This window comes from Arvicola amphibius, chromosome 3, assembly GCF_903992535.2.
Source record: "Arvicola amphibius chromosome 3, mArvAmp1.2, whole genome shotgun sequence".
NCBI classification, from domain to species: Eukaryota; Metazoa; Chordata; class Mammalia; order Rodentia; family Cricetidae; genus Arvicola; species Arvicola amphibius.
Window position 1 is genome coordinate 184,270,094 of NC_052049.1, and position 27,112 is coordinate 184,297,205.

Here is a 27,112-nt window from a genome sequence, read left to right on the forward strand (position 1 = left end):
GGCTACACGCACTTTGACACTGAAGTCCCACCCCAGTCACCCATGTCCTGGCTTCGGTGTGACATGTCCCTCATAGGCTTATCTATTTAACACTCAGTGCCAGGTGGTGGCACTGCTGGGGGCGGTTATGGAACCCTTAGGAGGTGGAGCCCTGCACCAGGGACAGGCTTTAGGGCTTTACTTCCAAACGTTGCTCTCTCAGCTTCCAGTAGGCAGTTGAGATGTGATGAACCATTTCCTCTTCCTGTCGCCCTGCCTTCCCTGCTGGTATGGACTCTTCTGGAGCCAGAAGCTAAAATAAGCACACAAGTTGCTTTGGCCATGGCATTTTATCACAGCAGCCTAGAGCAACCAATCCAAGCCACGCTCTCTTCCCAGCATTGGGGTGTTAGTTGTTTGTTGTTCCTGGTTTCCATGCTGCCCCCTTATGATTGTACCTAGCTCCTGGGCTTGTTCTTGTTTCTTTTGTTTGTCTTTTACTTTTGAGAATGGGTATCATGCATTTCAAACTGGCTTCACACTTGCTAGTTAGCTGAGGATGACCTTCAACTAATGATCCTCCTGCCTCCACCTGTAAGTGCTGGCCTTACTGGTGTATACCACCATGCCTGGTGTTGCTTTCTGGTTTAATTCTATCTAGTGAACTGACCGGCATAGGCTGTTTTCCTGTGTGGACTTTTGAGAAGTAGAGATTTGAATCCCAGTCCCCGTGGGGATGAGGTTAAATAGTACTGCCATTGGCGTTCAAGTAAGTTAACGAGCCACTTACCATATTTAATCCCCACTGGTTCTGACAACCTTGTTAGTGCTGAAAGTTCCTGAGTCTCTTTAGTCTCATCCCATATACATGTTCATAAACATGGATGCATTTTCCTCCCTCTGTTTCGGAGATAGCTTTACCATTTACCTCCCATGTCTCGGTCTTGGTCTCCATAACACTCTTGTCTGTGGAGTAGCTGATGAGGTCACTTCTTCTGGTATCTCACCCCTGCAGGCTGATGTTGCCAGCTTTTAACTCTCAATGTATAGAAATGTCAAAGATCTGAGAGTGAATTTTTTTGTCATTGGTCACAGCTCAGTAATTTTTTTTTATCAAGAGCAGTTGCCAGTGTGGCAGAGAAGAGGTCTGGAATTGGCTTAGAATAGAAATACGTCCATAGAAATCCAGGGAGCTGTGGAACAATGCTGGTATATGCATGTAGACTTGACCATGAGAGTTCTTAGCCTTTAAACAGCAGCTGAGGGGTGACCTCCGTAGGACTGAATGCAGTCTGTGTCTTGGGGTGTCCACAGCTGCCTTCTAGGGCCCTGTAGAGTGCGTGCTTGTGCTCCCTGCCTGCCGTCTCTCTCTCCTCTCCTTGATCCTTAGTCAGTCTCCCCAGAGAGAGCTACGTTGAAAGCTCAATGATCTCAGGCGCACCAATAGGTAGTATCTATGCTGAAAGCCTGGGCACAGCTTCAGGGCACAGACAGCATTCTAAGTACTGAAGGTCTTACAACAACCGCCAGCCATGGATGACTTGTGCCTGCCCCTCCTGCAGTCCTCCCGTGGTCAGTCCTGGCTATGAAGCATGTTTCTTACCCACATGTGTCAGGATTGTGAGAACTGAGTGGACTAGAAGTAACCATAGAAACTGAAGCTATGTAGAGTTAGGGAGGTAGCTGGGCAAGCGTGAGGACCTAAGTTTGATCCCCAGAACCCACATAAAACGTTGAGCATGGTGATGCTTGCTTGTAATCTTAGTGCTGGGGAAGTGTAGACGTATCCCATGGTCTCCATGGACAGCTGGTCTAATGTACTCAGTGACAGACCCCATCTCCAAGAACAAGGAAGGTGGCTCCTGAGGTTGACCTCTGGCTGCAACCCCCACAAACACATATGTGTGCTCCCTGCAGCCCCCACAAACACACATGTGTGCTCCCAGAAACTCCTACAAACACATACATATGCTCCCTGAAACTCCCACAAACACATATGTGTGATCCCTGCAACACCAACAAGCACATACATGTGCTCCCAGCAACACCCACAAACACATACATGTGCTCCCTGAAATTCCCACAAACACACATGTGTGCTCCCAGCAACTCCTACAAGCACATACATGTGCTCCCTCTTGAACACACAGGAAAGAGACTGAAACTAGGGTACCAGGGATGTACCCTTGTGGAAACTGCCTGTGGACCACAAAGAGGATGTTATGTGTTATGCAGAACCTGGGGCTCTGTCCACAAGGAGCCTGGACCCCTCCTTTTCAGAAGTAACAGGAATAAACTGGTGGCAGTCTTTAGTGACAGGCTTTACCCACTGCCTATTTCCTGTTGAGAACACGGCAGAGGGACCTGGTAGCAGGCAGAATCTTTGCTCTCTACATCCCTTCTATCCCTGCCCCGAATTTCTGACCAGGTTCTGCGACCAGAAACTGCATCATTTCTGTCCACTGGAGTGGGTGGCACCTGCCCTTGCTACACCAGCCCTTGACCAGTGACTGCCTGGAATAAGTGGACAGATATTCCTCATCCCTAATGGGATAGCCCTGAGACATGTGCTTCTTCACGGTTCCTGAGTATTCTCCAGATTACTGAGTATTAAGTTCCGGGTACCCAGAGAGGTCGCTAGCTCGAAGCCACAGCCCTCATCAGTTGTCGGATCCCCAGCGTCTCCTTCCCTGTGTGAGTTTTGGAAATCACTCCTGAAAGTACCACTTGCTCTCAAACTTGCTCCTAGAGCGTCCCTAAGATGTCCCTGCTCCCCATGCACTCACCTTCTTCACCCAGCATAGCACATGTGACCAACGGTACTCACGTGCCTGATGTGTAAGCCTTGAGCATCAGATTTAGGTAAAATTAATAAATTAAGTTGTGGGAAAATTCACAGAGATATTCTCTCTCTCTCTCTCTCTCTCTCTCTCTCTCTCTCTCTCTCTCTCTCCATTTCTCAATACTCACAAGGCTATTTAACTTGTTTTGTAAACTTTTCATCTATTTTGGCCACATTCCTTCCCCTCCCCCCTCCTTCCAGATCGTCCCTCCATTCTCACCCCACTGGATAGTTTACAAGTGGGTTTTTAAGAGATAAATACTATCACTGTGGCTTTTCTTTCCAGTGCTAGGATTAAGCCTGGAGCTTTACAGTAAGATGCTAGGCAAGCACTCTACCACGGAGCCACATCCCCAGCCTTCACGCTGATGGCTTTTTTTATTAAGTAGCCAATTTGGTTTACTTTGTTTTTCCTGCAGTTGTAACGGGAAAATTCTCTTTAGTGATAAGTTAATTGATTTGGATGCACTTAGAGACCTTACATAGTTAGTGCCCTTCACTTAGTCCACTTCAATGCCAGCAGCGAGAGGAAATCATATTTTATGGCAAGTAGCTTATATCTCCAGGTAAGGTCACAGTTTAGGTTTTTAAGAACATAAGAAATTATCAAGTGGTGGTGTGTGCAGGGCCGGGTATCTGGATAGAAGGAGGGAAGTCCTCTTCCCATAAGGATTCAGCAGAAGTCACTGATAACATAAATGTATCCAGTTTACCCAGTGAGGAACTTTGGGTGGTCATTGTGTTCCTTGGAAGGAACGAGGCCAGAGAACAAGTGCAGCCAAGAATCTAGGGCCTTACACAGCTCCCAGCTGGTCACCAGCAGCACCTGACATTGGGAACAGTGAATGAATTCATGCTAAAGAATTAGGAGCCCCTTAACACGTTCAAAAAGTAGCTGCTTTAACATGTATTAGGGCTGCAGAGATGGATCAATGGTTAAGAATACTGACTGCTTTTGCAGAGGTCTCAGGCTCAATGCCCAGCACCCACACGGTGGCTCACAGCTGTCTTTAACTCTAGTTCCAAGGGAACTGACACCCTTTCTGACCTCTGTGGACACTAGGCTTGCATATAATACACAGACATCCGTGCAGGCAAAATGCCCATATAGATAACACAATACGAAGGTATATTCTGGAGTAACTTTTTAGTAAAAAATAAGCAATATGTGTCCAGCAAGCTATGAAAGTGCTAGAAGACGGGCCTTATAGAAACAGTACAGTTCAAATCTCTGGTGACTATTAAAGATGCCTTTCACGTGGAAGTACTAAAGGCATCTATGTTCAAATGTAGGAGGAGGCCGCTTGTTGGTTCCCAGATGCTCAGCCCTAAAATAATCACATATTATTTAAATCACTGCTTGGCCCATTCGCTCTAGCTTCTTGTTGACTAACTCTTACATGTTAATTTAACCCATTTTTATTAATCTCTATCACCATGTGGCTGTGGCTTACTGGCTAAAGTTCCTGTGTCTTTCTCCAGCTTCTCCCTGAATCCTTCTTTCTCCCAGCATTCAGTTTAGTTTTCCCTGCCTACCTATGTTCTGGCCCATCAACAGGCCAAGGCAGTTTCTTTCTTTTTTTTTTTTTTTAAAGATTTATTTATTTATTATGTATACAACATTCTGCCTCCATGTATGCCCGCACGCCAGAGGAGCGCGCTAGATCTCAGTACAGATGGTTGTGAGCCACCATGTGGTTGCTGGGAATTGAACTCAGGACCTCCGGAAGAGCAGCCAGTGCTCTTAACCTCTGAGCCATCTCTCCAGCCCCCAAGGCAGTTTCTTTATTCACCAATGGTATTCACAGCATACAGAGAGGAATTCCACATCATTCAAAAGAACATGACCCACTTAAAAGGCTGCACGAACAAATTAGAATTAATGAGAAAATTTATCGGAGGATAAAATTCCTTGAAAATTAGAAAGATTGTCCTTCATTAAATAAACAAGCACCCACGGAATGTCTGGCGCACAACTGTGCTCAATTGTTTTAAACTTTTGGCAGGGCTGTCTCAGAAGCCGTTCTTCACAGAGCCCTGTTCTATTCAGATATCTTTAAAAGAACTTTTCTTGCCAGGACCCTTCCTGATGGAGTTTGTTCTCAGAGAGCCACAGCATGGAGAGCTTAGGGCATTTGATACTAGCTCCAACTCAAACCCGGCCTGACTGGGTGACCTTAGCTGAGTGGGTCCTCTCTCAGACTCAGCTTCTCCTGGGAAATGTGGAGGCTGAGCTGATGGTCTGCTGGTCTGCTGCGGAGTTGTTGGGGGCGTTTGCTTTCTCATGCAATGATGGGGCTCCTAGAACTCCCTTGGGAGAGCCTAGCCTCTGACGTCCCACGGAAGGGTGAAATAACGGACACATCAGTTCCCTTTGAGGCATTTCATGGTGCTCTCAATTGTTGAAGAACGGTCTTCCTAATTGTCAGGAAATTGCATTCCCTTAGAAAGTTGGTGGAGACTGATTTTGCCCCTGGGAGTGCGGTGGTAAGAAATCCAAGACAAGGGCCCCTGCCTTCTACTGTTAGACCCTGCCAGTGAAAGCACAGTTCCTTGTCTCTAATTAGGATGTGAGATCTACCAGTAGCCACCCTTAGAAGCACAATGACTCTCCCTCCCCCGGAGCTAGCTATAGGGATGGGGCCTGGAGAGAACCTCCTGCCCCTGTGCTGCAGTTGGGTTTGGATGGATCTTGGGCAGGTAAAACTGTAGCTCTTGTGACGTCCTAAGTGACATAACGATGTCCAGTCTGGAAGCCGTGTTTACAGCACTTGTCCCACACCACTACACATATGACAGGACCAAGTGGGCTCAGTGGGTGTGGTGGTTTGAATGCAGATGGCCCCCATAGGGTCATATATTTAAATGTTGGGTCCTCGGTTGGTGGGACTGTTTGGGAAGGATTGTGAGTTATGACCTCATTGGAGGTCACCAAGGGCGGGCTATGAGATTTCAAAAGCTCCTGCCATTCCCAGTTAATGATCTCTCTCTGTCACCTTCCCTTTCCTTGTGACTGTGATTAATTACATGTAAGCTTTCAGCTAATGCTCTAGTCCATGCCTGCCTGCTGCCATGCTCCCAGCTAATGCTCTAGCGCTATGCCTACCTGCTACCATGCTCCCAGCCATGATGGCCATGGACTCTAACCCTCTGGAACTGTGGGCCCTGATTAAATGCCTTCTTTCATAGGTAGCCTTGGTCATGGTGCTTGTCGCTACAAGAGTGAATTATCAGAGAGAGAGAGAGAAGGGGGATATGAAGTTGGATAGAGGAGGTAAAGGAGAAATTAGGGGTATAAATGATCATGTTTAATAATTGTTCAAATGTATGAAAAGTCTTAAAAATTTTAAAAATTAGTATGTAGCCACCTTGGTAAAGATCGAGTAGAGCTAATGAGGATTCAAGAGACCGGTTAGCTCACAGTGAGACATCTGTTATTCACAAGTCATCAAGAAGGCCCTCCTGGCGCCATGGCAGATGAGACTAAAGGACATGGGTAAAAATGGAGAGGAGAAGGCTTTGCGGACACGGGAGGCTCCCGGTTCTTACCCGTCTCCTTAGCTCTCTGCTTCAGGGTTTCCTCATCTCTGAAAGTGTGACTCTCATAAGTTCCTGTGAGGGTTCAGAAAGGCTTGTTTGACAGTACCGGGCCCCATGCTAGCAAATCGTATTTTCGTTTCATTTCTAAGAATAACTCAGGGAGCAGCAGCCTACTGTTTTGGTTATAGAGTTTTAGCTCTAGAGAAAGAATGAAATCAACTTTGAGGTTTCTTTTAAAAAGTTTTGAGTTCATGTTTTACCCTGGAAGGTGCCTGGCGTTCCTTAATCACAGAGCCACGCTGGAATCACTTGACTCTGAAAACCCAGGGATGACCTTACTGCATGATTAAGTGGCAGAGGCCCGTGTTGTGGGGCCTGGCATAAGTTCAGATGTCCCTGGCCTGATTCCTTGGCATTTATACATGAGAGAAAGAGGCTAGTCTTGTGAACTATGACACTGGCAAAGGCAGTGGCGCTATGCATACCTATGTGGTCTCTGCTTAATATCCCACAGAAACTGGTCACTCTGAGGTGACTAGACATCTCTGAGCTTGTCTGCAAGTCCTTCTCTTGATAAAGCTAGGTTAATGCTGCCATATAATTCAAGGTCTGAGGAGTCTTTCTTTCATGTTACAAAAGCAAATGGGGACAGAAATAACCCATCAATTGTTTAAAACCAGAGTGGCCAACAATAATAAATCATCACCACCACAATAGCTTGAGGTCAGGGTCTTAATTCATTGGAGGCCATTCAAGAATTTAAAACTCTTCTCTAAGTTAATTTCTCACATCTTGTTTGGATCCCTGGAGCTCTCACTTCCAAAACAAGGCCATCAGATTTCTTGTTGAGCATGTTTTTCTTGTTGGCATGCCAGACCCACTGGAGTGAGGCTTCTTTCCGGAGATGGGTAGTGATGTCCCTTCCCCCGAAGTCTATATTTCAAAGAATAGAAAAGCCTATTGAGTGTTTGAATAGTCCTCTTCTCTTGCACACTGTATTAGCTATGTTAATTGAAGCAGACAGTATAACATATGCCACTTGATTTAAGTCTAGTTTATTGGAAAGATATGAGTTGGTTTAGATGAGACCTCTAAAGGGCCCGGAGTGGGCGACCAACTTCAGTAGGAAACAAGGAAGGCAAGGTTTAAGTCGAGAAAGCAACTTCTGGTTCTTTAAACCTTCTGCAGCCATGCCAGGTAATCACAGGACCGAAATGGCCTTATGAAGCCCTCAAAATTCAGAGCTGTGGTTGGGAACATTATCACCTAAGTAAAGCCACTTGAACATCCTTAGAAGACAGGACTGCTTAATCAGGTGCCCAGCACTTAGTGACCATGAGAAGTACCTGCCCCCTATCTGTTGATGCATCTTTCACATCTATCATGGAACCGTTGAGCCAAACAGCCAAAAGGGACAGTTGTCCTTTGCGCAAACTCTGAGGCTTCTCCACATCTTCCTCAGGAATGACTCTGTTTTGCCCAGAGCTTATATGACTTGGTGCTCATCCTTGTTATCACCTTTATCCCCATCGTCATCATCCTTGGCCCATTCACTTCCCTGCTCTCCTAGTCATTGCCACAACCCAACGTCCTCCCCTTCACTCCTCTCCCTGCCTTTGACTCTGTTTCACTTTCAGTGCCAAATACCGACAGCTCCAAAGGAAGTCCGAATTCTCCAACCACACCAAGCAGCCATGCCTCATGCTCTGCTCATTCAGCCTCCGCCTTTCCATGTGTTCACCAGGTCCCACCAGCAATTTTCCCTGTCAACATGATCGTTCATTGTGCCTCTCCCATTCATGTGCAAATGCACCGTGATAATTCCCATCCTTTAGAAACCCCTCTCACAGCCCACTTCCCCAGCCGCCCTACCCTGTTGTTCCCCTCCACTCTTGTGAGAGAAGCACCTTCCCACACCCACCTGAACTCACGATTTTGATGAGCTCCTCTGTCATGCCAGTCAGGCTCTCTGCCCTGACTCACTCGTGGAATTCACACAAGGTCACCAGTGACCACTGTGTACATCAAAGCTTCATCCACGCTGGCCACAACCCAATATGGGTTTTTTTTATAACTGAACGTGGAGGACTGCGAAATCCTGGTAGCAATAGGTTTCTGAACTCACAATAAGTTCGGTTTAACTCAGATTTACTATGCTCCTGGCAGTGTTTGCCCTCATTACATCACCTAACCTCTCTGTAGAGCCACCATTCTGAAGTCTATGTGCCATCATCCCCACGGTGCCAAAGACTGCTGCCTAAATGTCTACGCTCACAGTAGAGGCCTCTCTCCTACAGCCTGTAGCTTTTTTGCTATCCATACCATGTTTTCTGCTTTTATAGAAGCATAATGATTTAATTATAGGAAACAAATGGTTTTAATAATGTTCTACTATTACTCTTTATTATGTATAAAATGAGTATATTTTAAAATCTGTTTTAAATAATATGCTTATCCTTTGAGTCTTTCATGCATTCATACATGTATACAATGTATTTTGATCATAGTTACCCGCTCCTCTTCCTAAAACTTCCCAAACATACTCCTACCTCCCCAGAACCTCACAATTTCATCTTCTCTTTTTCCTTGACCCGCTGAGTCCACTTTGTGGCCCCATACCCATGAGTATATGAGCAACACAAATTAATATGGACAAGGATTATTGTGCTACATAGATAATAATACCCATGTCATTAGAATACACACTTGCTTTAGTCTTTAATAGATATTCAATGTATATGTATACCAGAGAATTATCTTAAAATAGATTTATGGTTTGTTACCAATAATGCTTGATCTGTAAACTTGTTTCATATACTTACTTACCCAGGGTCATGTAAACACTTCTTAGATACTGTACTGATTGGTATTAATTGTCAATGTGACATAATTTAAAATCATTTAGGAATGAAGTGAGGGTTTGTGTAGGTCAGGCTGGCCTGTCGGCATGTCTTGGGGAGGCGGTTCTGGATTGCATTAATTGACTGGGAAAATCCAGTCCACTGTGCATGGCACCATCGTCTGCATTTAGGTCCTAGATTGTATGAGAGAGAACCAGAGCTGCGTGATGATGTACTCAGCCTCTCTCTGTGCTGACTAAGGAGGGGCTGTATCTAGGCATTTTAAATTTTCTTCCATATTGACTTCCCAGCATACTGCAACCCAAAATTGTGATCTGAAATAAACCCTTTGTCCTGAAAGTTGCTTTATTGGGGTATTTTATCACAGAAAAAAAAAGGGGGTCACAAGTAAAAGAGTCTCAACCCTGCTATACATAACTAATTTCAGTGATCAGTTCTAATTCCTCATGCTGATTTGACCTTCTGCCATGCTGGACAAGCCTGACCTTCCTCCCTCAGAAAAGCCTTATGAGGCCACTCTGTGTCAGCTGTCCTGGTTTCCTTCCTCCATACCTGCCCACACCTGTCTCCTCTCTTCAGATCCTAGATGAGAAAGCGTGGCTCCTTCTACACCTATTCTCTGGTGTCCTTCAAATTCACCCCACATGTAACTCTTCCAACCCAGACACCTCCAGCTCTGCGCTCATGTATCAGGCTGCCTCCGTGTTTCCTATAAAATGCAACAGGCACTTGGTTTGTCTCTGCTAAGCCTTCTCTACATACGGTCCCCCTCCCACTAAACGGTAGCCCTAAATGTGGTTGTTGAATCCCCAAGCCCTGGAGCCGCCCTTGGCTCTTCATCTATTAACATCCCTCATCCTATTCTTGAGAAAAATTCAAGGTTGGCACAATCTTCGAAACACCTCCCATACGACTCTTCTCCATACTTCAGCTGCGAGTCCCTGGCTTGACCTTTCACCTCTTCCCTCTGACTTATTGCAGGATGTGCCTCACCCAGCTTTTCTCAAGTGTTCCACAGATGATTTGCATCATATCTAGTAGGAGCCTCCTCCTGATGTGAGCCCCAAGAGCCATTACTTCTTAGCTTAGAGCTGGTAGGGAATCCCATCTATGTCACATTTACACCACAGTCTTGGTGGTGACTCCCCAGGACCTACAGAGTCTCATTTTCTTTACATCTCTGGGCTCATTTCCTCTCAGCCTGCTCAATACTCTCTGGCCCCCTTCTCTTCCTTGCATGTGCCAGCCCTGTGCCCCCCTCAGAGACCCTCCTTAGCAAGCCTCCATTCCACATATCCTGCTCTCTGGTGAGAGGCCACCTCCTCATCGAGGCTCCCCTGACTACTGTACTGAAAAGTGCAGCCCACTCCTCCAGGTCAGGTAACTTCCTACCCTCCGAGGTTTCTCCAGCTGGTTATGGTATTTGCTTCCTGTGTGCATTTTCTGTCTCCTTGACATGACAGGAGACTGTCTCCAGGGTCTTACGTTCTTTTCCGGTCATTAATATGAAATTCTCCAACAAGGGAGCTTGAGGGAGCTGCACTTACAGGTTACAGTCGGTCACGGCAGGAAGTCACAGCAGGGGGCATTTAAGAACCATGGTTCATGGCATCCACACTAAGAAGCAGAGATAAACACTTGTACTCAACTCTGTTTCAGAGTGTACAGTCCATGTCCAGAGAAGAGTACCACCCACAATGAAGAAGTGTCTTCCTACCTCAGTTTACACTCCACACATACGTGCCCAGAGGCCATCTCCCAGGCAGTTCTGGATTCTGTCACATTGACAGTTGACACGAAACATCACATCTATGATGACAAAGATACAGAATATGCTCAGAAGAACTGAATGGATGAATTTCACTCTTTTTAAATTTAAACTTTTTAAATGTTTTCAGGCTTTCCACACTTGATGTGTAGAGTTTCCTGTGAGCCATATGACAGTCTAGTGAACTCAGTCTAGTGAAGCACAGAAGCCCATGTTCTAAGCAAAAGGAAAACAAACAAACAAACAAAAAGCAGAGGCCCATAGGTGCTGGTTCTCCAAGGCCATGTGCCTCGTGGGTGGGGCTCCTGAGAGTTGGGTTCCCATTCCCAGCACCCCACCCTGCTATATCACTGTAAGGGTAAGGCTACTGATCCCTGTTTGTTTTTCTTTGCAGTGTTGATGAGAAAACCCCATACCTAGCTTTAGGGGCTGTGAAGAATATCTCTCTAAACATCTCCATCTCCAACCTTGGGGACGATGCCTATGATGCCAACGTCTCCTTCAACGTTTCCCGGGAACTCTTCTTCATCAACATGTGGCAGAAGGTAGGGAGAGCTCCCCTGAGAGGAGCCATTTGCTGTCTCAAAGACCTGCTGACTTGTTTGTAGCATGGGACGTGCAATGAGTCTACAAAAACCACTCCTTGATAAGGATGAAATCAGCTTTCATCCTGAAGTGAGGAGGTGGCTGGTACAGCCCAGAGTGCCTACCTTATATTGTGCTCCGTTCCTTCTCTCTGGTGGACTGGCCCTCTCTGAGCGGCTACAGCTGTTACTTCCATCATATATACGTTCTATAAAATTTCAGTCTTGTGTCGGTAGTTGTGAAAAAATAAGTGTGGATGGACTCCTTCTTGTCATGATTCCGATCCCTGACAGTGCATTCCACGCTGTCTGGTACGTGGGTGTCCACGTCAGCTAATACTTTGCCATATTTATATATTCATTCCGGCTACTTTCGAGGGATTTGAGGAAATTCGATGTTTTCCATGAACTGAGTGAGCTTTCGTAGAGTCAATCCATTTATTCAAATGAGTTGAAGTTTATAGATCATGATTCCCAAAGGAAAGGGGAGCTGTTGTGTTCTCTCTCCCCAATGCCCCTTGGTGCATCCACCCCTGTGAGAGAGGAAAAGAAGGCAGACACACCCCGTTCTATCCAGTTGCTCTGGTGACAGATGTGCAGATGTTTGCAGCGTTTCCTTGTTGGCAGTGAGGTGCTCAGTGACCTGGTATCCGCATGGAAGCTGAATCACTATATGATGAAAACTTACACCCAGGTATTTACATTACAATTCATAACAGAAACAAAATTACAGTTATGAAGTAGCAATGAAAATAATTTTATGGCTGGAGCTCACCACACCATGAGAAGCTGCATGAAAGGGTTGCAGTATCCGGAAGGTTGAGAATCGTTGGTCTAAGAATTAAGATAGGGAGACCAATCCCCAACACATCAGAACTGCCGTGTCCCTGCCTCCAGGACCTCTGTGGTTCTAGAAACAGTGCTCTCTGGTGCAGAGGGCTGGGCACTGGCAGTGGGAAGCCGGTGAAACACCCTGACAGGCACAAGTCCTGTGGGCAGGGCTCTTGGCACCCACCAGTGGGAATCTCACTTCCTAGGCTCCTGGAAGTTGTGAGTAGAGTTGCTTAGAGCGCATCACAGAGCCAGGAGCTGGGCAAGGCCTGTGTGAGCCGAGCATAGGTGACCGTGTCCAGATATGGGAAAGACCGTGGTAGATTCTGTGGGGGATGGAGGTTCCGTTGTCACCCATAGGTCAGCCACTTCAGTGACCCAGTAATTGAAGTGGGAGTGTTAACTGATGCTGCCAGATTTTATTTTTCGATAAAAACCAGAATTTCATTTTTATGTTACTTTGGCAGCTAATTAAGATGTTTTCTGAGTGTGGTATAAGCCAAACAAAACATGTCCCTGATTGTGTCCAGCCTGTAGGCCTCTGGGCTAGACTTCTAGCCCAGCTGTTCCTCCTGTGCACTAGGTCTGTGCCCTAACCTGCTTGTCTGTCATCACTGGTCAAACCTTTGCCACATCCTTGGTGCGTCTCACATCCTTCCCTTGGCAGCAGACTAACTAGCTAAATATATTAGCATTTGGAGGTCGTGTGTGTGTGTGTGTGTGTGTGTGTGTGTGTGTGTGTGTGTATTCGTGCGTGCATGCACATGTGTTTAGGAGTGGAAGAGATCAGAAAAGTCAATCCATATGAAGCATCCATGTCGTCCTTAAAGCGAATGACTTTTAGGATAAAATCTACGCTTCAGAACGATAGAAGCTAAGCTGGAGTTTGCGTCTACAGTGTCAAGTGTGAAATGGGGCTGTGAGCATTGGTGATTTAGCAGGCTCCAACTGAAGTTCCAGCTGCCTCTCTGATGATCAGTGTGACCTTGGGCCAGGGCAACAGTTTCTCACACTGTGATGTTGATGTGTGCTAAGAACTGAATAGAGTCTATGCCAAGTGTGTGTATAATGGTCCCAACTGTGGTAGGCCCCCGCCTCCCACCATACACCACAGCATACTATCCAGACCCGTGGTTTGCTTGGTGTTCTGGTGGTCCCCACCTTATGACAGAAGGTTCAGCCTGTGATTTCCCCAGCTTTGTGATGGTGCAAAGCCACACACTTCTAGCAGAAACTGTGCTTCCAGGTGTGAATTTGAGTCTTTTACCGGGTTGGCGATATATAGCACAATCCTCTCAGGATGCTGGGCACCCTCGGTGACCTCTTCCAGGAGGCACCATCAGACCAGAGAAGCGGGAAGGTAGGATTCAGTGGTGAGAGTGGTGGAGGACAGAGGCGTGAGGAAGAAAGGGTGGTCATGGGCTGTGTGGGAGAAACAGCCACAAGCAGAGCTCCGCCAGGCTGCCTGGAGCTGTAGTTCCCAATCCATCGTCATCTGGCTGTGGTCTTGGTTATGGCTCTGTCTTCTAATCACCTTGAGAGACCGAGATGAGGGGATGGCCCCTGGGTCCTTCTACTCCTCCCATGACAAGGCCTAATGAGGGGCATGGTGGTCTATCGAGGAAGCTCGTTTTTGCTGTTTCTGAGAAGGGAATGGTTTGAATTTCCAGTCGGTCTGGGCTTTGCAGTCTTCGATAACTACCAGGTCAGCTTACGTCTTTATGACAAGTGGCATCAGTGCCGGTGAGTTTGTTTTGATTGTAAAGTGAGTCTTCCCACTAATATCTACCTCTGCCACGGAACGGGTGTTCCGTTTCTCTCGGGAATCTCTCTTCTCACTTTCAAGGCAAGCGACTCAGGACGGCGCCAGATGATAAGGCCTATCAGCTTTCTAATCTGAACTGAGGGAGGATTTGGAAACCTAATGTGTTTGTATAGTTTTATTTCTGAGGGGGTAGCTGACCCTTCCGTGGGCGGAAGGTTCAGTGCAGGAACCTGTGTGTCTGTGCACAGAACAAAGCGACGTGTGTCAGTGGAGCTGAGGAGTCAGGCATTGCGGGGGCAGAAGTGCACCCCAACCTTCTGTGTGTAAGCAAAGTACAGTTGGCGTTCCTTCACTCTTTGCTGCTCCCCTGGCCACAGAACGTGCTGATTGCCATTGTGCCCTGCTGTCTCCGGTGTCTCTTATCAAGTTAATAGTCGCCCCCAGGAAAATGCAACCCTCAGATGTTTATAGCCGTCTTGGCCTGGCCATTAAGATGATGAATGAACTCACTGCTAACCCTTGTAAGAGAGCCCTTGGGGGGAAATCAATACTTAGAAAATAATAAGTCTCTTCCGCCCCCTCCCTGTCTTTAATCCGGTACCCTGAGCCCCATGGTGACTTTACCTTGAACTTCCTGCATAATGCCAAGAGGAGATCCTCACCTGGCCCCGATCCAGGTGCCACTCTTGTCCTGCATTCTCCCTGGTGCTCACTTCCTGTTTGGGTTGCTTCTGAAGGCCCCGCCCTTTGCCCATAATGAGCTGGGAGAAGGCAGAGGAGAGCAGGTATCCAGAGGCCAGGACTGTGATCCCTAACCAGTGTGTCACCTGTCAGCGCTGCCTGAGTACTGGCACCAGAGAGATAGCCTACAGTACAGGTCCCTGAGACTGCTGGCCCTTCTGGTGGCCATGGGCACCAGGAAGTGATGGAGAACCCCAGATGGACGTCCATCCCCAATCACAGTGCGGCCTACGTTCCAACGCAGAGCTCAGCTTTCATCGGCATGAGAAGCTTCGTCTGTGCATTTGCAGCGTGTGAAGGGAGGCTCCGGTCTAGCCTGAGACATGTCAGCACAGCTGCGTCTGTGACAAGGACCAGTTAAGGATGCGTCCCGCCATCTTGCCACGGGCAGATCTGTGAGAGGAATTTAAGAAGTACACATTAAACCTCCTGGCTCCCACCTTTAGCCAGACGTTGAGCGGCATTTACCCATTTCCTCTTCTCAAAGGGAAAAGGGGGGGGGGTCCTGGATTTTAAATCTTTTTTCACCAGACAACAAAGTATCTTTAAGGGGGGGGGGAGGAAGGAAAGAAGGGAGGAAGGGAGGGAGGGAGGAAGGAAAGAAAGAAAAGAGAAAAAGAAAAAACCATGAAAGCAAACTCCTAAGCTAAGACAAAAGACACCTTAAAAATAAATAAAACATTAAAAGCGAGGTCTGGGAGACGCCCAGTGGGTACAGCACTTGCCTAGGAAGCCTGGTGAGCTGACTTGGATCTCTAGAGCCCAGACGATGGTGGAAGGAGAGAACAGACTACACGAAACTGTCTTCTGACCTCACATCAGACACACATCATGCACGCGCGGTAATAAGCAAGGAGATTGGGGAGATGGCTCGGTGGTTAAGAGTGGTTGCTGTCCTTGTGGGGGACACAAGTTCGATTCCCAGTGCCCACATCATCTGTAATCCCAGCTCCAAGAGGTCTGACTCCCTATTCTGGAGTGTATTCATCTACACTCATGCGCTCACACAGACACACACACACACACACACACACACAAAATTTGAAAATAATAAACATTTTGAAGTCAGGAAAAACTTGAGTATCTTCTCCGAACAGATGGTGAGTGAGAATGAGGGCCCGGGTGCTGGTGGTTCCGGGGTGCATCTGTTACCAGCGGAGGGTGAAGCAGGGGGAAGCAGGGCAGGACAGGGCAATCTCAGGCAAAGGCCCTCCAGCCCTAGCCCTCAGCTTGATCTTGCAGGGAAGCTCCCAGTCAGTTCTATCCCACCGTAAAGCAGGGAGTTGCACTTTTTTTTTCTTTTTTCTTTTTTTGGTTTTTCGAGACAGGGTTTCTCTGCAGCTTTTTTAGAGCCTGTCCTGGAACTAGCTCTTGTAGACCAGGCTGGCCTCGAACTCACAGAGATCCGCCTGCCTCTGCCTCCCGAGTGCTGGGATTAAAGGCGTGTGCCACCACCGCCCGGCAGGGAGTTGCACTTTTGACCTACAGAACAGGTGCTGGTTTATAGTCATGCAGGAGGTCATTAAAGCCCCCAGTGCTTTCCCACCCTCACCCCAGGACGAGATGTGGACAGGGTGGGTCAGGAAATCAAGGCACTGCTGGGTGCCATTGCGGAGAGCAGGGAGCCCATGTGAGCTCGCCATGAGAATGTAAACTAGCCCAGTCTCTCTGGAAAGCAGTCTATGGGTTTCTCAGGAAAGAGACAGAGATCCCCAGAGCTTCTGCAGGAAAATGGATGCAACTGGAAACAGTGCTATTAAGTTGTTGGGGTCCGGTGCTAGCCCAGACTCTAAATTATTTCTCTAGACCAGACCCCAACATAAACTATCTCTCTGGACTGGCGTGGAGGCACGGAAATAAAGACACAAATCACATGGTTTTATCGGGAGGGAGATTCTCAGTGGTCCCTCATGAAATCCTGAGTTCACATCCTGAAGAATTCCTCTTGCTTTGTTCTCCAAACAGCTTTTATACCAAAACATGAACTGAGGGGGAAATATACCAGCATTCTGTCTCCTAGGTCACCAGGCGAATGGCTTTTAGTCAAAACAACTACCTGTGTGCTCTGTATGCTACGTGTCTGTAGGCTGAATCAGCATCTCTATCAGGCATCCTCCAAATTACAAAGAAAGGAGCAAAACAACCTCCTGGCCCTTTGTTAGGGCAGCAGAGGACCGTGGCAGGGTACATGACCACCTCAGGTGGGGCCTATGGCTTCAGAGCCTGGCTGCCACACCAGATAGAAATATGGGCCTACATTAAGTAAATTAATCCAATCTCAGAAAAAAATGTTTCCCTCTTATTTGTGGCTCCCATATTTTATATCGTCACATAGCGTTACGTACGTGTACATATGAAAGTGGAAGAGGGATTGCGGAAGGGAACGATAAGGGCTGTGCAGCGAGAGGGCAGGAAAACAGGACATATGTAACAAATGCATACATGAACTCTAAATTTAAAATAACATTTTTGAAATCGGGACCTTGCGGCAGCTTGCCATGCAGGAAGGAAGCAGTGATAAGAGCCCTTTGATAATGCGCACAAAGCTAAATTGTGTGTATGCTGGAAAAATACAAGAAATTTGAAGCTGGGAGAGATGTTTAGGGCTCCAGATGAAACTCCCAGGACCCGTTCAAGGTAGACAAGGCAGGACCAGGGATGTAGCTCGGTGGTGGAGCACTCACAGAGCATGCGCAAGACCAGTATGTTTGAAATACTTCCATCGAAATATTTCAAATGAAGTGCTTCAGTATGTTTAAAATATGCAGAATACACCTGGGGTAACAGGCACACGCCATCATGACTACCTAAATTTGTTCTCCAGTTTAGACCCAGTGTCAGTACAGCACTGTTGCTGGTTTCTGATTTCTTCCTGGAACTGACCCTCCGTCACCGTTCCCAGACAAGGCAGAGGTAGGAAGTAGGCTGCCTGAAGGAGAGCCGGTTATCCAAGAGGCCAGGGAAATCAAACATGTTGATCTCTCATCACCTTCGATTCCTTCCCTCTTCCTACCAGTTTTCGCCCCCACCCCATCCACCCCTGTGCCCTGCACACACCTGCTCCATGCTCATTTGCTTTTCTCTGTGTGCGTGTGCATATACATTTCCCCATTTGCATGGCTACACGTGTGTGCGCAGATGGGGAAGCCTGAAGTTGGTGCCAGCCTTCTTCTTCCACCTTATCCGTTGAGTCAAGGTCTCAACTGAACCAGATGAGCCACCATGCCTGCCTTGCATTTATGTGGGTTCTGGGGATCAAACCCAAGTCTTTATGCTTCCTAAGCAATTGTTTTAGCCACTAAGGCATTGCCACAGCCCCGCTTTTATATTTTATTTATTTATTTACTTTAATCCCTGTACCTGTGACTCTTTCAAAATCTGGTTGGCCCTCAGGTTGCTGGAGCTTATTTAGCCTTGGTTCAGAAATAGCCACAAATGCCAGGACCTGGACAGCAACCCCAGGCTACTAGATCAGAGGTGTGATCTCCCCCAGGGCTTTGCCCCCTCCTCCTCCACTTTACTGTACCTTCCCTCTGTCACTGTCCTTCCTGGAGATCGGGTTCACAGATGTCTTTTATGACTCGCATCTCAGCATCAGAATGTTTGGGGTTTGTGTGTGACTTCAATGTTTTCCCTCAAATGATGCTATCTGGCGCATTTTATCCTCATAATGTAACCTGCTTGAAGTCTGTAAGTCTACTCTGTTGAAATTGGGTCCATGAAGCTTGACTAGAACCCAGTCTTGTCTGGTTAAGTCTGACGTTTCAGATCAATGATTGCTTTCTTTTTCATGGACGATTTATACCTAAAATGTTGGTGTGTTCATATAACTTTCCTTTTGACCTTTTAAGGAAGTGAATTCTATTTTTAAAGTCCACCCCCTTAAAGAATGAAGTATGCTGTTGCTTTCATTTCTAATATTTTGCTTAGTGTATTTGTCTCTATAGTCATAAGCAGGAGTCTTCTTTTAGCTTGCTCTCCTGTGTGGTCTTGGTCAGGTTTCGGTGCTGGACTTTTGCGAGAACTTTCTAAGATAAATAGAAAGCCTGACTTCTTCTTGGTAGTCTGAAGACATGTAACTCATAAAGTTACAGCAGTGGGCAATGGCAGGGACAGCCCTTGCTGGGGGCTCATTTCTCTGTCACACTCTGTGCTCAGCAACTAACTTTTTAAAACATGTTTTTCCCCACAACAACTCAGTGTTCCCTTATGAGCTCCATTTTCCTGAGGAGGAAACCAAGGTTTAGCAAGGCTCAGCTGCTAAAACTGGACATTGGGATTCAGGCACAGACAGGCTGACTCCAGAGGTCTCTCTTGCATCTTTTTTGCATAAAGAGGCTAATTTGCATGTCTGATGGTCTTTGGCTGCCCACCTGGCTTGTATCTGTCACCCTCTGGAAGGCCAGGTGCTTAGTGAATGACATCTTTCCCATTACATCATTGCCCATTTTTCTTGTGTAGGGGGCAGCAGGCAGGAAGCATTGATGAATTTTCTGGGGCAGCTGTGTTTTGTCTAAACAAGGCTCTCTTTAGCACCCCAAGAGTGCTGGCACAGAGACCTAACCCCTACCAGGCTTCCACTAGAGGAAGCCTTCCTGTGGTGCCCGTGTGTCGCCACGCTGGATTCTGGGAGCTGGCAGAGCTTCTCTGCCTTTTCAATTTCTCCTCTGGAATTCACTTGTCCCCAGGTGAACTCAGCTAAAGGAATACGCACTTAGGAGTTTTGCCCTTGAGCGGGCCAGGAAGGTGGAAAAACCACAATCTGCCCATTTTCCCTTCTGCCTGTTGAGTACTGGACAGTTGGCAAAAGTCATGAGAGGTAGAGTCAGCACCCCTCGATGTTCTGAGTGCCCGACGGTCTCGCTCTGCCTGTGACTCAGCCTTGTTTCCGCAGCTCAGCTCCAAATGTTGTTGGGGAAAAAGAAGGAGAAGCTCTTGCTATACACCCAAGTCACTTGGAAGAGGCTGGTGGCATGGCACAGTGGGAATACCAAGGACGTGGGTCCCTGATGGAATGGATCACATAGCAACCGGAATCCTATAAGTGATATATAACAGGAACTGGGTCTCTGCTGGGTGATCAACAGCAGGGATTTTCATAGGTTAACAGCTCTTGTTTTTTGTTTTTTACCAAATAGTCAAAAGCAGTTTCGACTAAGTAAAGACTGAGTGGGTTGAATAGCATCTCGTTTGCCCGGCCCAGGGACAAACATCAGATGTCTTGAATGTCAACAGAAATTGCTCCCCGTGTCAAGCTCTGAGCTTGAGAATGGGAACCAGGCTGTTACATACTGCCTGGTTTTGTCTGAGCAATGTCAGCGTCCTGCCTCCTCGTTACTCAGAAAGAGGAGACTGTACATTTGAGTATTTAGTGTGAGATTTATAAACAGAGTAGACAGGTGCCCTGCAGCCAGCCTCCTCACGAACCCTCTGGGGGATGGATCTGCACAGGTGCTCCAGAGCTGTGGCTGTGGTAAACGGAACAGGCCTGGGGTCAGGAAAGATGCCCCCGTGTGTCCTGGGAGACCTTAGGGAAAGGAGAGGTGCTAGGACTAGGAGGGATGTGAGGTGTAGAAAGGATAGATTGGAAAGAGACAAGATCTCCTGAGTAATTGGAAGCATGGGGGTCATGGGGAGAGGGGAGGAAGGGAAGGGAGGAGAGAAAAATGTATAGTGCAATAAAAATAATAAAATTGATAAAATAAAAGACAAAAAGGATGGAGTGGCTTAAGAAGAATGGGGAGGAAGGTGACTTGAAACCTGGCTGATGCATTCAGCAGGGACCAGATGGCACAGGTCCTGGGAGAACACAACGAGATGTCCACACATAAATGGTAGAGGACAGTGAGTGTGTGTGTGTGTGTGTGTGTGTGTGTGTGTGTGTGTGTGTGACAGCTTCTGTTTTGCCTGAATGTTAGAGCCTATGATATACTTACAAAATGCCATCAAAATGTCCTAATCCGACTGTTGGCTGAAAAGGGAAGGGCAAAAACAAAACGATCTTTTATAGAGGTCTTTAAATTGCAACCGTAGTGAATATCAAAAATGAGCATTAACTGTTGATTGAATCCAACCTTTAAAATCTAACCTTTGTCATAGCAGAATACATATTAATACAAGCTGGGAAAGGCCTGAAATGTCACATCCCACAGAGGGAGCAGCACTCTCCTAAGGGAAATGGTCCAGTGCAGTCCCAAAGCCAGGTGTACCAAAGTTCAAGTCCTCCTTTGAGGAACCCAATGAACCCCTGTCTGAACATGTGGCTCAGTATGGAAGAAATTGAGCTCTCTCAAAACCTCATTTCCCTGCTCAAGGCTCTCAAGGCCTGTTATCTACCTGCTCTTCAAGTCAGCATTTTGGTCAGGTCGTTCAGGGATGTAATAATAATTTTGGCTTCTGGGAACAAAGCTTCTCTTCCTTAGCTGAGAATATACGCATCAGTTTTATATCCAGCATGTGCTATGAACTGAGTGGCATGTTGAGCACTGGGCTTTTTGAAAGACCCAATGTCCTCAGATTCCCGAGACTTTGCTGGTCCAGCCCAAGTGAGCTATCATTCACCGCTGAACCCGCTCATCTGCTCATCTGGAAGGAAGGAATGTTTTAGTGGGGACAGAGCCATGTGGTGTCATCCGTTCCGGAAGTCAGGCACTTCCCTTCCTTATGAGGACTTCAGGGAGAGGCACCAGGAAACGGAAAGGTGAGGAGAGAGTAATAGTTTCCACGGGATGAGGGTGTGCCATTCTCTCTGTGGCTGTAGATAAAAATAAAAGAAGAAGTCGGGCTTTTGCTGAGGAAGGGACTGGTCCTGCTTTCTCTTTTAATCTATTTTAGATTATTTTCTATATATGAATGTTTTGCCTTCGTGTATGTCTGTGTACCATCTGCATGCAGTGCCCACGGACATCAGAAGATGGTGTAGGACCCCTGGAACTGGATTCACAGGTGGTTGTGAGCCATCATGTGGATGCTGGGAACCAAATCTCGGTCTTCTGCAAGAGCAGCACATGGTGTTAGCTCTCCTCCCCCACTGCACACGTCCTGATTTTACTCAGGGCAGCTGTTTGGGAAAGTCTTCCTTCCTCCCTTCAAGCAAGTTGGGTGCCCCTCCCATCCATACCTTATAGGAATCTGTCTGTCTTAGTTGGACAACCTGGGATAGCTGGGTTCAGTTTTTCCCTAAGTGGGGTTTTTCAGACTATTACTTTTCCAAAGATTTATTGACCCAAAGGCAAATGGTTGCCTGCCGTGTGCAAGCCCTGCGAGGAAGGTGTGATACAGGGGGTTGAGTAGTGGTCCCGGACAGCAAGAAAAAAGAGATGGCAAGCCACCGTGATTGTGCTTCGGAGGGTCAGTGCTGGCAGTACTTGGGGCCTTTTGAGGCGCATTAGCAGTTACGCAGCAATGTTCACTCAAAGGACGGGAGACTAGGACATTCTTCATGCACCAGCTTCATTCCTGGTTGGTTGAGAGTGCTGGTCAGGGATCACTTGAATGTGAGTGTTCCTAGAACCTTCTGTTGAAGACAACACAGAGCTGGGGTCAGGGCTGGGCCAAGAGAGACTTAACTAAACCTGTGTCTGACTCTGCCCCAGTCCAGCTTGTCATTGCTAGCTATCTTCAAAGCGAAGGGTAGCAGCTAGCTCTTTTCCATCCATAACTGTTTAGTGAGATTTTTCTCCAAGCGCAGAGAGAGCGGTCTCCAGAAGTTCTCCCTTGTCCGTGATGCCAGCCACTCGCCATCCATTTCAGTTCAGAAATACTAAATTAAAAATTGCAGAAAGAAACCGTGGATGAGTTTTCGATTGCACTGCACTCTGACCAACTCAGTGAACTCCTGTGCCTCCCCCCTCGATCCTGTCTGGCATATGAGCCATTTCTCTGAGCAGTGTTCATGCTGCATGTCCTCCCCACCCCAGGACTCACTTTATGGCTGCTTACATCCTCAGATGAACTGCCTTTGATTTCAAAGCACCTGTGTTCTGTAAGCTCATGCTGTATTTAATCATGGGTAATGTGATGCAAAGGAGACCCCAGGGCATAAAGCCTGGGAGCACAGATTAACGCCAACCCAGATGGGAAAAGCGGGGCCTGTAGGTGGAACACTGCCTGTGGTTTTAGGATTCCACTGGGAGTACTCTGTGGATTAGGTAGAAAGGAGAGGTAAGAGTCTGTGCCTTGGAAGGTGAGCAGGGTTTGAATCTAGACCTGGCCTCTTTCTTGTCATTTTACATACATAAATTAGAAAATTTTTAGACAGGCGTGGTAGTGCAAGCCCATAATCCCAGCACCTGGGAAGGTGAAGCAGGAGAGTGGAGAGCTCTAGATCAGCCTTGGCTGTGTAGCAAGCTCTAGACCAAGAGCCTATCTCAAAAAAAATAATAGTAACCATATAAACAAAAATTAAAATTTTAATGTGAAAATTTCTCAAAGCAGAACGTTAAAGCTGCACTTTTCAAGAAACCTAGAGCTACAAATCGTACTTCAAAAAAGGAATATAGGTTATTTACTTTTGTCACAACTCCTACTTACAGAATGAGTCAGACTAAAAGCAGCTCTCGGAGATCAGGTCGAACATAGCCCTGCTCACTACATAGCCAGGCTGACCTTGAACTCCTGATCTTCGCGCTTCTGCTCAGCAAGTGCTGGGGTGACAGACGTGTGTGCGTGTGCTGCTTCGTTTCCTGTCAGCCTGAAGTGAGCTAGAGTCATTTGGCAAGTAGAAACCTCAGCTGAGAAAATGTTCCCTGACTGGCCTGTAGGCAGGTTTGCCCCTTGCCCAGCCTGTAGGCAGGTTTGCCCCCATGGGCCTGTTGGCAGGTTTGCCCCCTGCCCAGCCTGTAGGCAGGTTTGCCCTCTGATTGGCCTGTAGGCAGGTCGTCTGTGGAGCATTTCTTTGTTGATGCTTGATGTGGGAGGGCCTTTCTTGCACCGCTGAGCAGCCACCCTGAATAAAGAAATAAAGCAGGCTGAGTAAGCCGTGGGGAGGAAGCCAGGAAGCAGCCCTCCTCTGTGGCTTCAGCCCCTGCTTCCAGGTTCCTGCCCTGACTTCCTCAGGTGATGTCTGTGGTGGGGACGTGGACGCTGACATCAGCCCACCCCTCCCCACATGATTTTTGGCTATGGTGTTCTCTCACCAGAAACTCTGGCTCAGACAGGCCTGCCCCAGCACATCTGGGTCATACTGAAAGTTTAAAAGGAGGAAAAAAGAGAAACTTTTTAATGAAGCTCTGTGTATTTCCAATAAAAATAAATAGATGTGCTTTGGTAATTTACATATATTTACTTAAGGAGGAATATCTAAAGGAGGAGAGCGGGCTTCTGTCCCAGAGACCTGAGCACGACCCCCTGACTGAGCCTTCCCCTGACTGAGCACACCTTCCTGGGTGAGGGAGAATGTCTCTTTGAAGGTCTTTGTGAAACAGCTTCCTTGGTTTCTTTCTTTGTTTTTTTCGTTTGTTTAATTTATTTATATTTTATTTTATGTGTGTTGGCGTTTTATCTGCATGTATGTGATGGTGCCAGATCTTGGAGTTACGGACAGGTGTGAGCTACCATGTGGGTGCTGGGAATTGAACCTGGGTCCTCTGGAAGAGCAGTCAGTGCTGTTAAACTGCTAAGCCACCTCTCCAGCCCTCTTTGTTTCTATGATGTTTGTCATCTACTTGTGTTACTTTTTATTCGTAGTACCTTCAAGTACATCAGTGTAGCATGAATTCTAATTGGTCTTCTTAATAAAAACTCAGAGTCAGCTATCAGAGGGCGAAAGCTGAAGGATCAGAGAAGCAGAGCGGCCAGCCTCTAGAGTTCTCACCTTTACCCGTGCTCAGACCAAAGGGGCGATCCTGTCCTCAGACTGCATCCTCAGACTGACTGCAATGAGCTCCTGTCTCCTCCCGCCATATCACTCCTGTCTCCACCTCCCTAGTGCTAGGATTTAAGGTGGTGCTCCCAAGTGCTAGGAACACCCTTGTGTGAGTTCTATTTTTTTATTTTTTATTTTTTTTGGCTTTTTCAAAACAGGGTTTCTCTAGTTTTGGATCCTGTCCCGGAACTAGCTCCTGTAGACCAGGCTGGTCTCAAACTCACAGAGATTCTCGTGCCTCTGCCTCCTGAGTGCTGGGATTAAAGGTGTGTGCCAGCACTACCCGGTTCAAATTCTATTTCTTTTAGACAGATTCAATCTTGTGTAGCCCAGGGTGGCCTTGAACTAACGGAGATCCCTCTGCCTCTGTCTCCCAAATCCTAGGATTAAAAGTGTGTGCCACCACTGCCTGGCCTCTGGTGACTTAGCTCTGCACTCTGATCTTCAGGCAAGCTTTATTTGTTAAAACACAAACAAAATATCACTGCACTTTAGGAACAATAAATACAGCTGAAGGTCTCTTCTGAGATGGTGTGTTTTTCACATTCAGAAGTTTATTCCTCAGTTCCGGTCTCCAAGGGACATGGGGACAAGGTGGAAATGAGGGGATACCGGGGTTTTTCACACATACTCCACCTCTCCCCAGGCCTCGTCCCTTCTTTCTGGAAGATGGGCTCAGTACTCATAGCCCTGTGAGATCCCCCACTGCTGCTGTCAGCTTCTTCCCGCACAGGGCAGTTTTGTTTCTTGGTCCTTCGGCACACTGAGAAGAGTAGAAAGTGGGTGTGCACAAGCCCAGGCGTCCTCGTTCTCAGCAGCAGCCTAGGCCGTGCACAGGTAACCGTGGATGAAAGACCTTGGGTGTGGGTTCAAGGAGATAATGAGATGAACTGTCGGAGGGGGGGAGTTTATTACAAGGGCCGTTAATGCCATGAATAAACGGACATAGATCACAGCGTGGTGGGGGCTCTGGGGAGATTTCAGTCCCCCCTCCCCATACCAGAGACAGACAGATGGTGGGGTCTCTGAAGAAAGGAAATCGGGACCCACATGAAAGAAGGTGGGAGTCTCTCTGCTTACACTTCTCCAAGGACAAGACAGTATCAGGGCAACAGCCTGCAATCAGACTGACTCTCAGGCAGAAAGCAGGGAAAAGGGTGGAGGGCGGGGTGTGTGGCCACTGATACTGCCATTGATGTAAAGGTTCCCTGTCCCTAGGTGTGAGCTCCTGGCCCCTGGGAGTCTGTTAGCTAGAGATTCCTGATGTCTCAGCTGTGGAGGTCTGTAAGGGGGAAGGGCTGTGCAGGTACTGTGGCTTGGACAGGAGCAAGACTCCAACATTAGAATCTTAACAGTGATCCTTGTTGCCCTTCCCTGGGTGCTAGATGGGACCCACAGGGCTCCAGGTGGGACCCACAGGGCTCCAGGATGCTCTCACTCTTCTCAGAGACTGTGTACCTGTTAGTGTAAAAAGCCACCCTAGCATTTATTGGCTTATTACAATAATCATTTATTATTGCTCCTCATGTAGACATTAGCTCTGAGCCAGGTTTGGCTTCTTGGCTGACCTTGCTTAGGGCTCATGGTTGCCTGGCAGATCAGCTGTTGTCGGTAGTGAAGGAATGACCGAGCCATGTGGCTGGCATCTGTCAGCAAACTCGCCAATGCTCACATGGTCTTGGCAGGATTCCAAAAGAGCAAATAGAAGCCTCAAAGCCTCCTAGACCAGGGCTGGGAATAGGCATAGCATAGTTTCAGCTGCATTCTAGTGGCTGCATCCAGTCACAAGTCCTGCTCAAGTTCAGAGTGGAAAAGTCAAGTTGACCTCATGGGAATAGCCCTAAAGAAATAAGGACACAAGGGAGGATGGAGAATTGTGGCCACTTTTACAAACCCTCTACCCTAGATCCCGAGACAAGTGTGTTTATAGCAATGTTTTAACGAGAACATCTTGCTCCCCAGGTGACAGCTGACAAATTTAATAAAGATGGTTCCACTAGCTGCTAGCCAGTAGGAGCCAGAGATGTTGGCTAGGGATCCGGGGTTGCTGCGATGCTCTGAGACTTCTCTCGTGGCTGGAGAGCTGGTCATAGCCGCTGGAAGGAGGGCCATGCTCTTTCCCCACGGGGTCCTCCCAACAGGTGACTTGAGTGTCATATGACACAGTGACCAGCTTCCTTTATAGCAGCCTACCTATGAGAGTGAGTATATGGCTGAAGCTGGCCTTTGGTGACCGCCTCAACCCCAGAGGCCACACTGCAATTCATCTGCCACATCTGTTCTTCAGGAATAGGTCATTAAGTTTGGCCCACAGTCAGGAAAACCAGACTCCTCCT

The 27,112-nt window shown here is 47.4% G+C and overlaps 1 protein-coding gene across 1 annotated transcript in view; it reads left to right on the forward strand.

Annotated features, from left to right (window-relative positions):
- Itga9 (integrin subunit alpha 9) overlaps window positions 1-27,112 on the forward strand; it is a 299,897-nt gene that overhangs the window by 186,882 nt on the left and 85,903 nt on the right. The window contains 1 exon segment of the mRNA XM_038323365.1: window positions 11,385-11,535. Within this exon segment, the coding sequence (XP_038179293.1) occupies window positions 11,385-11,535 (151 nt within the window).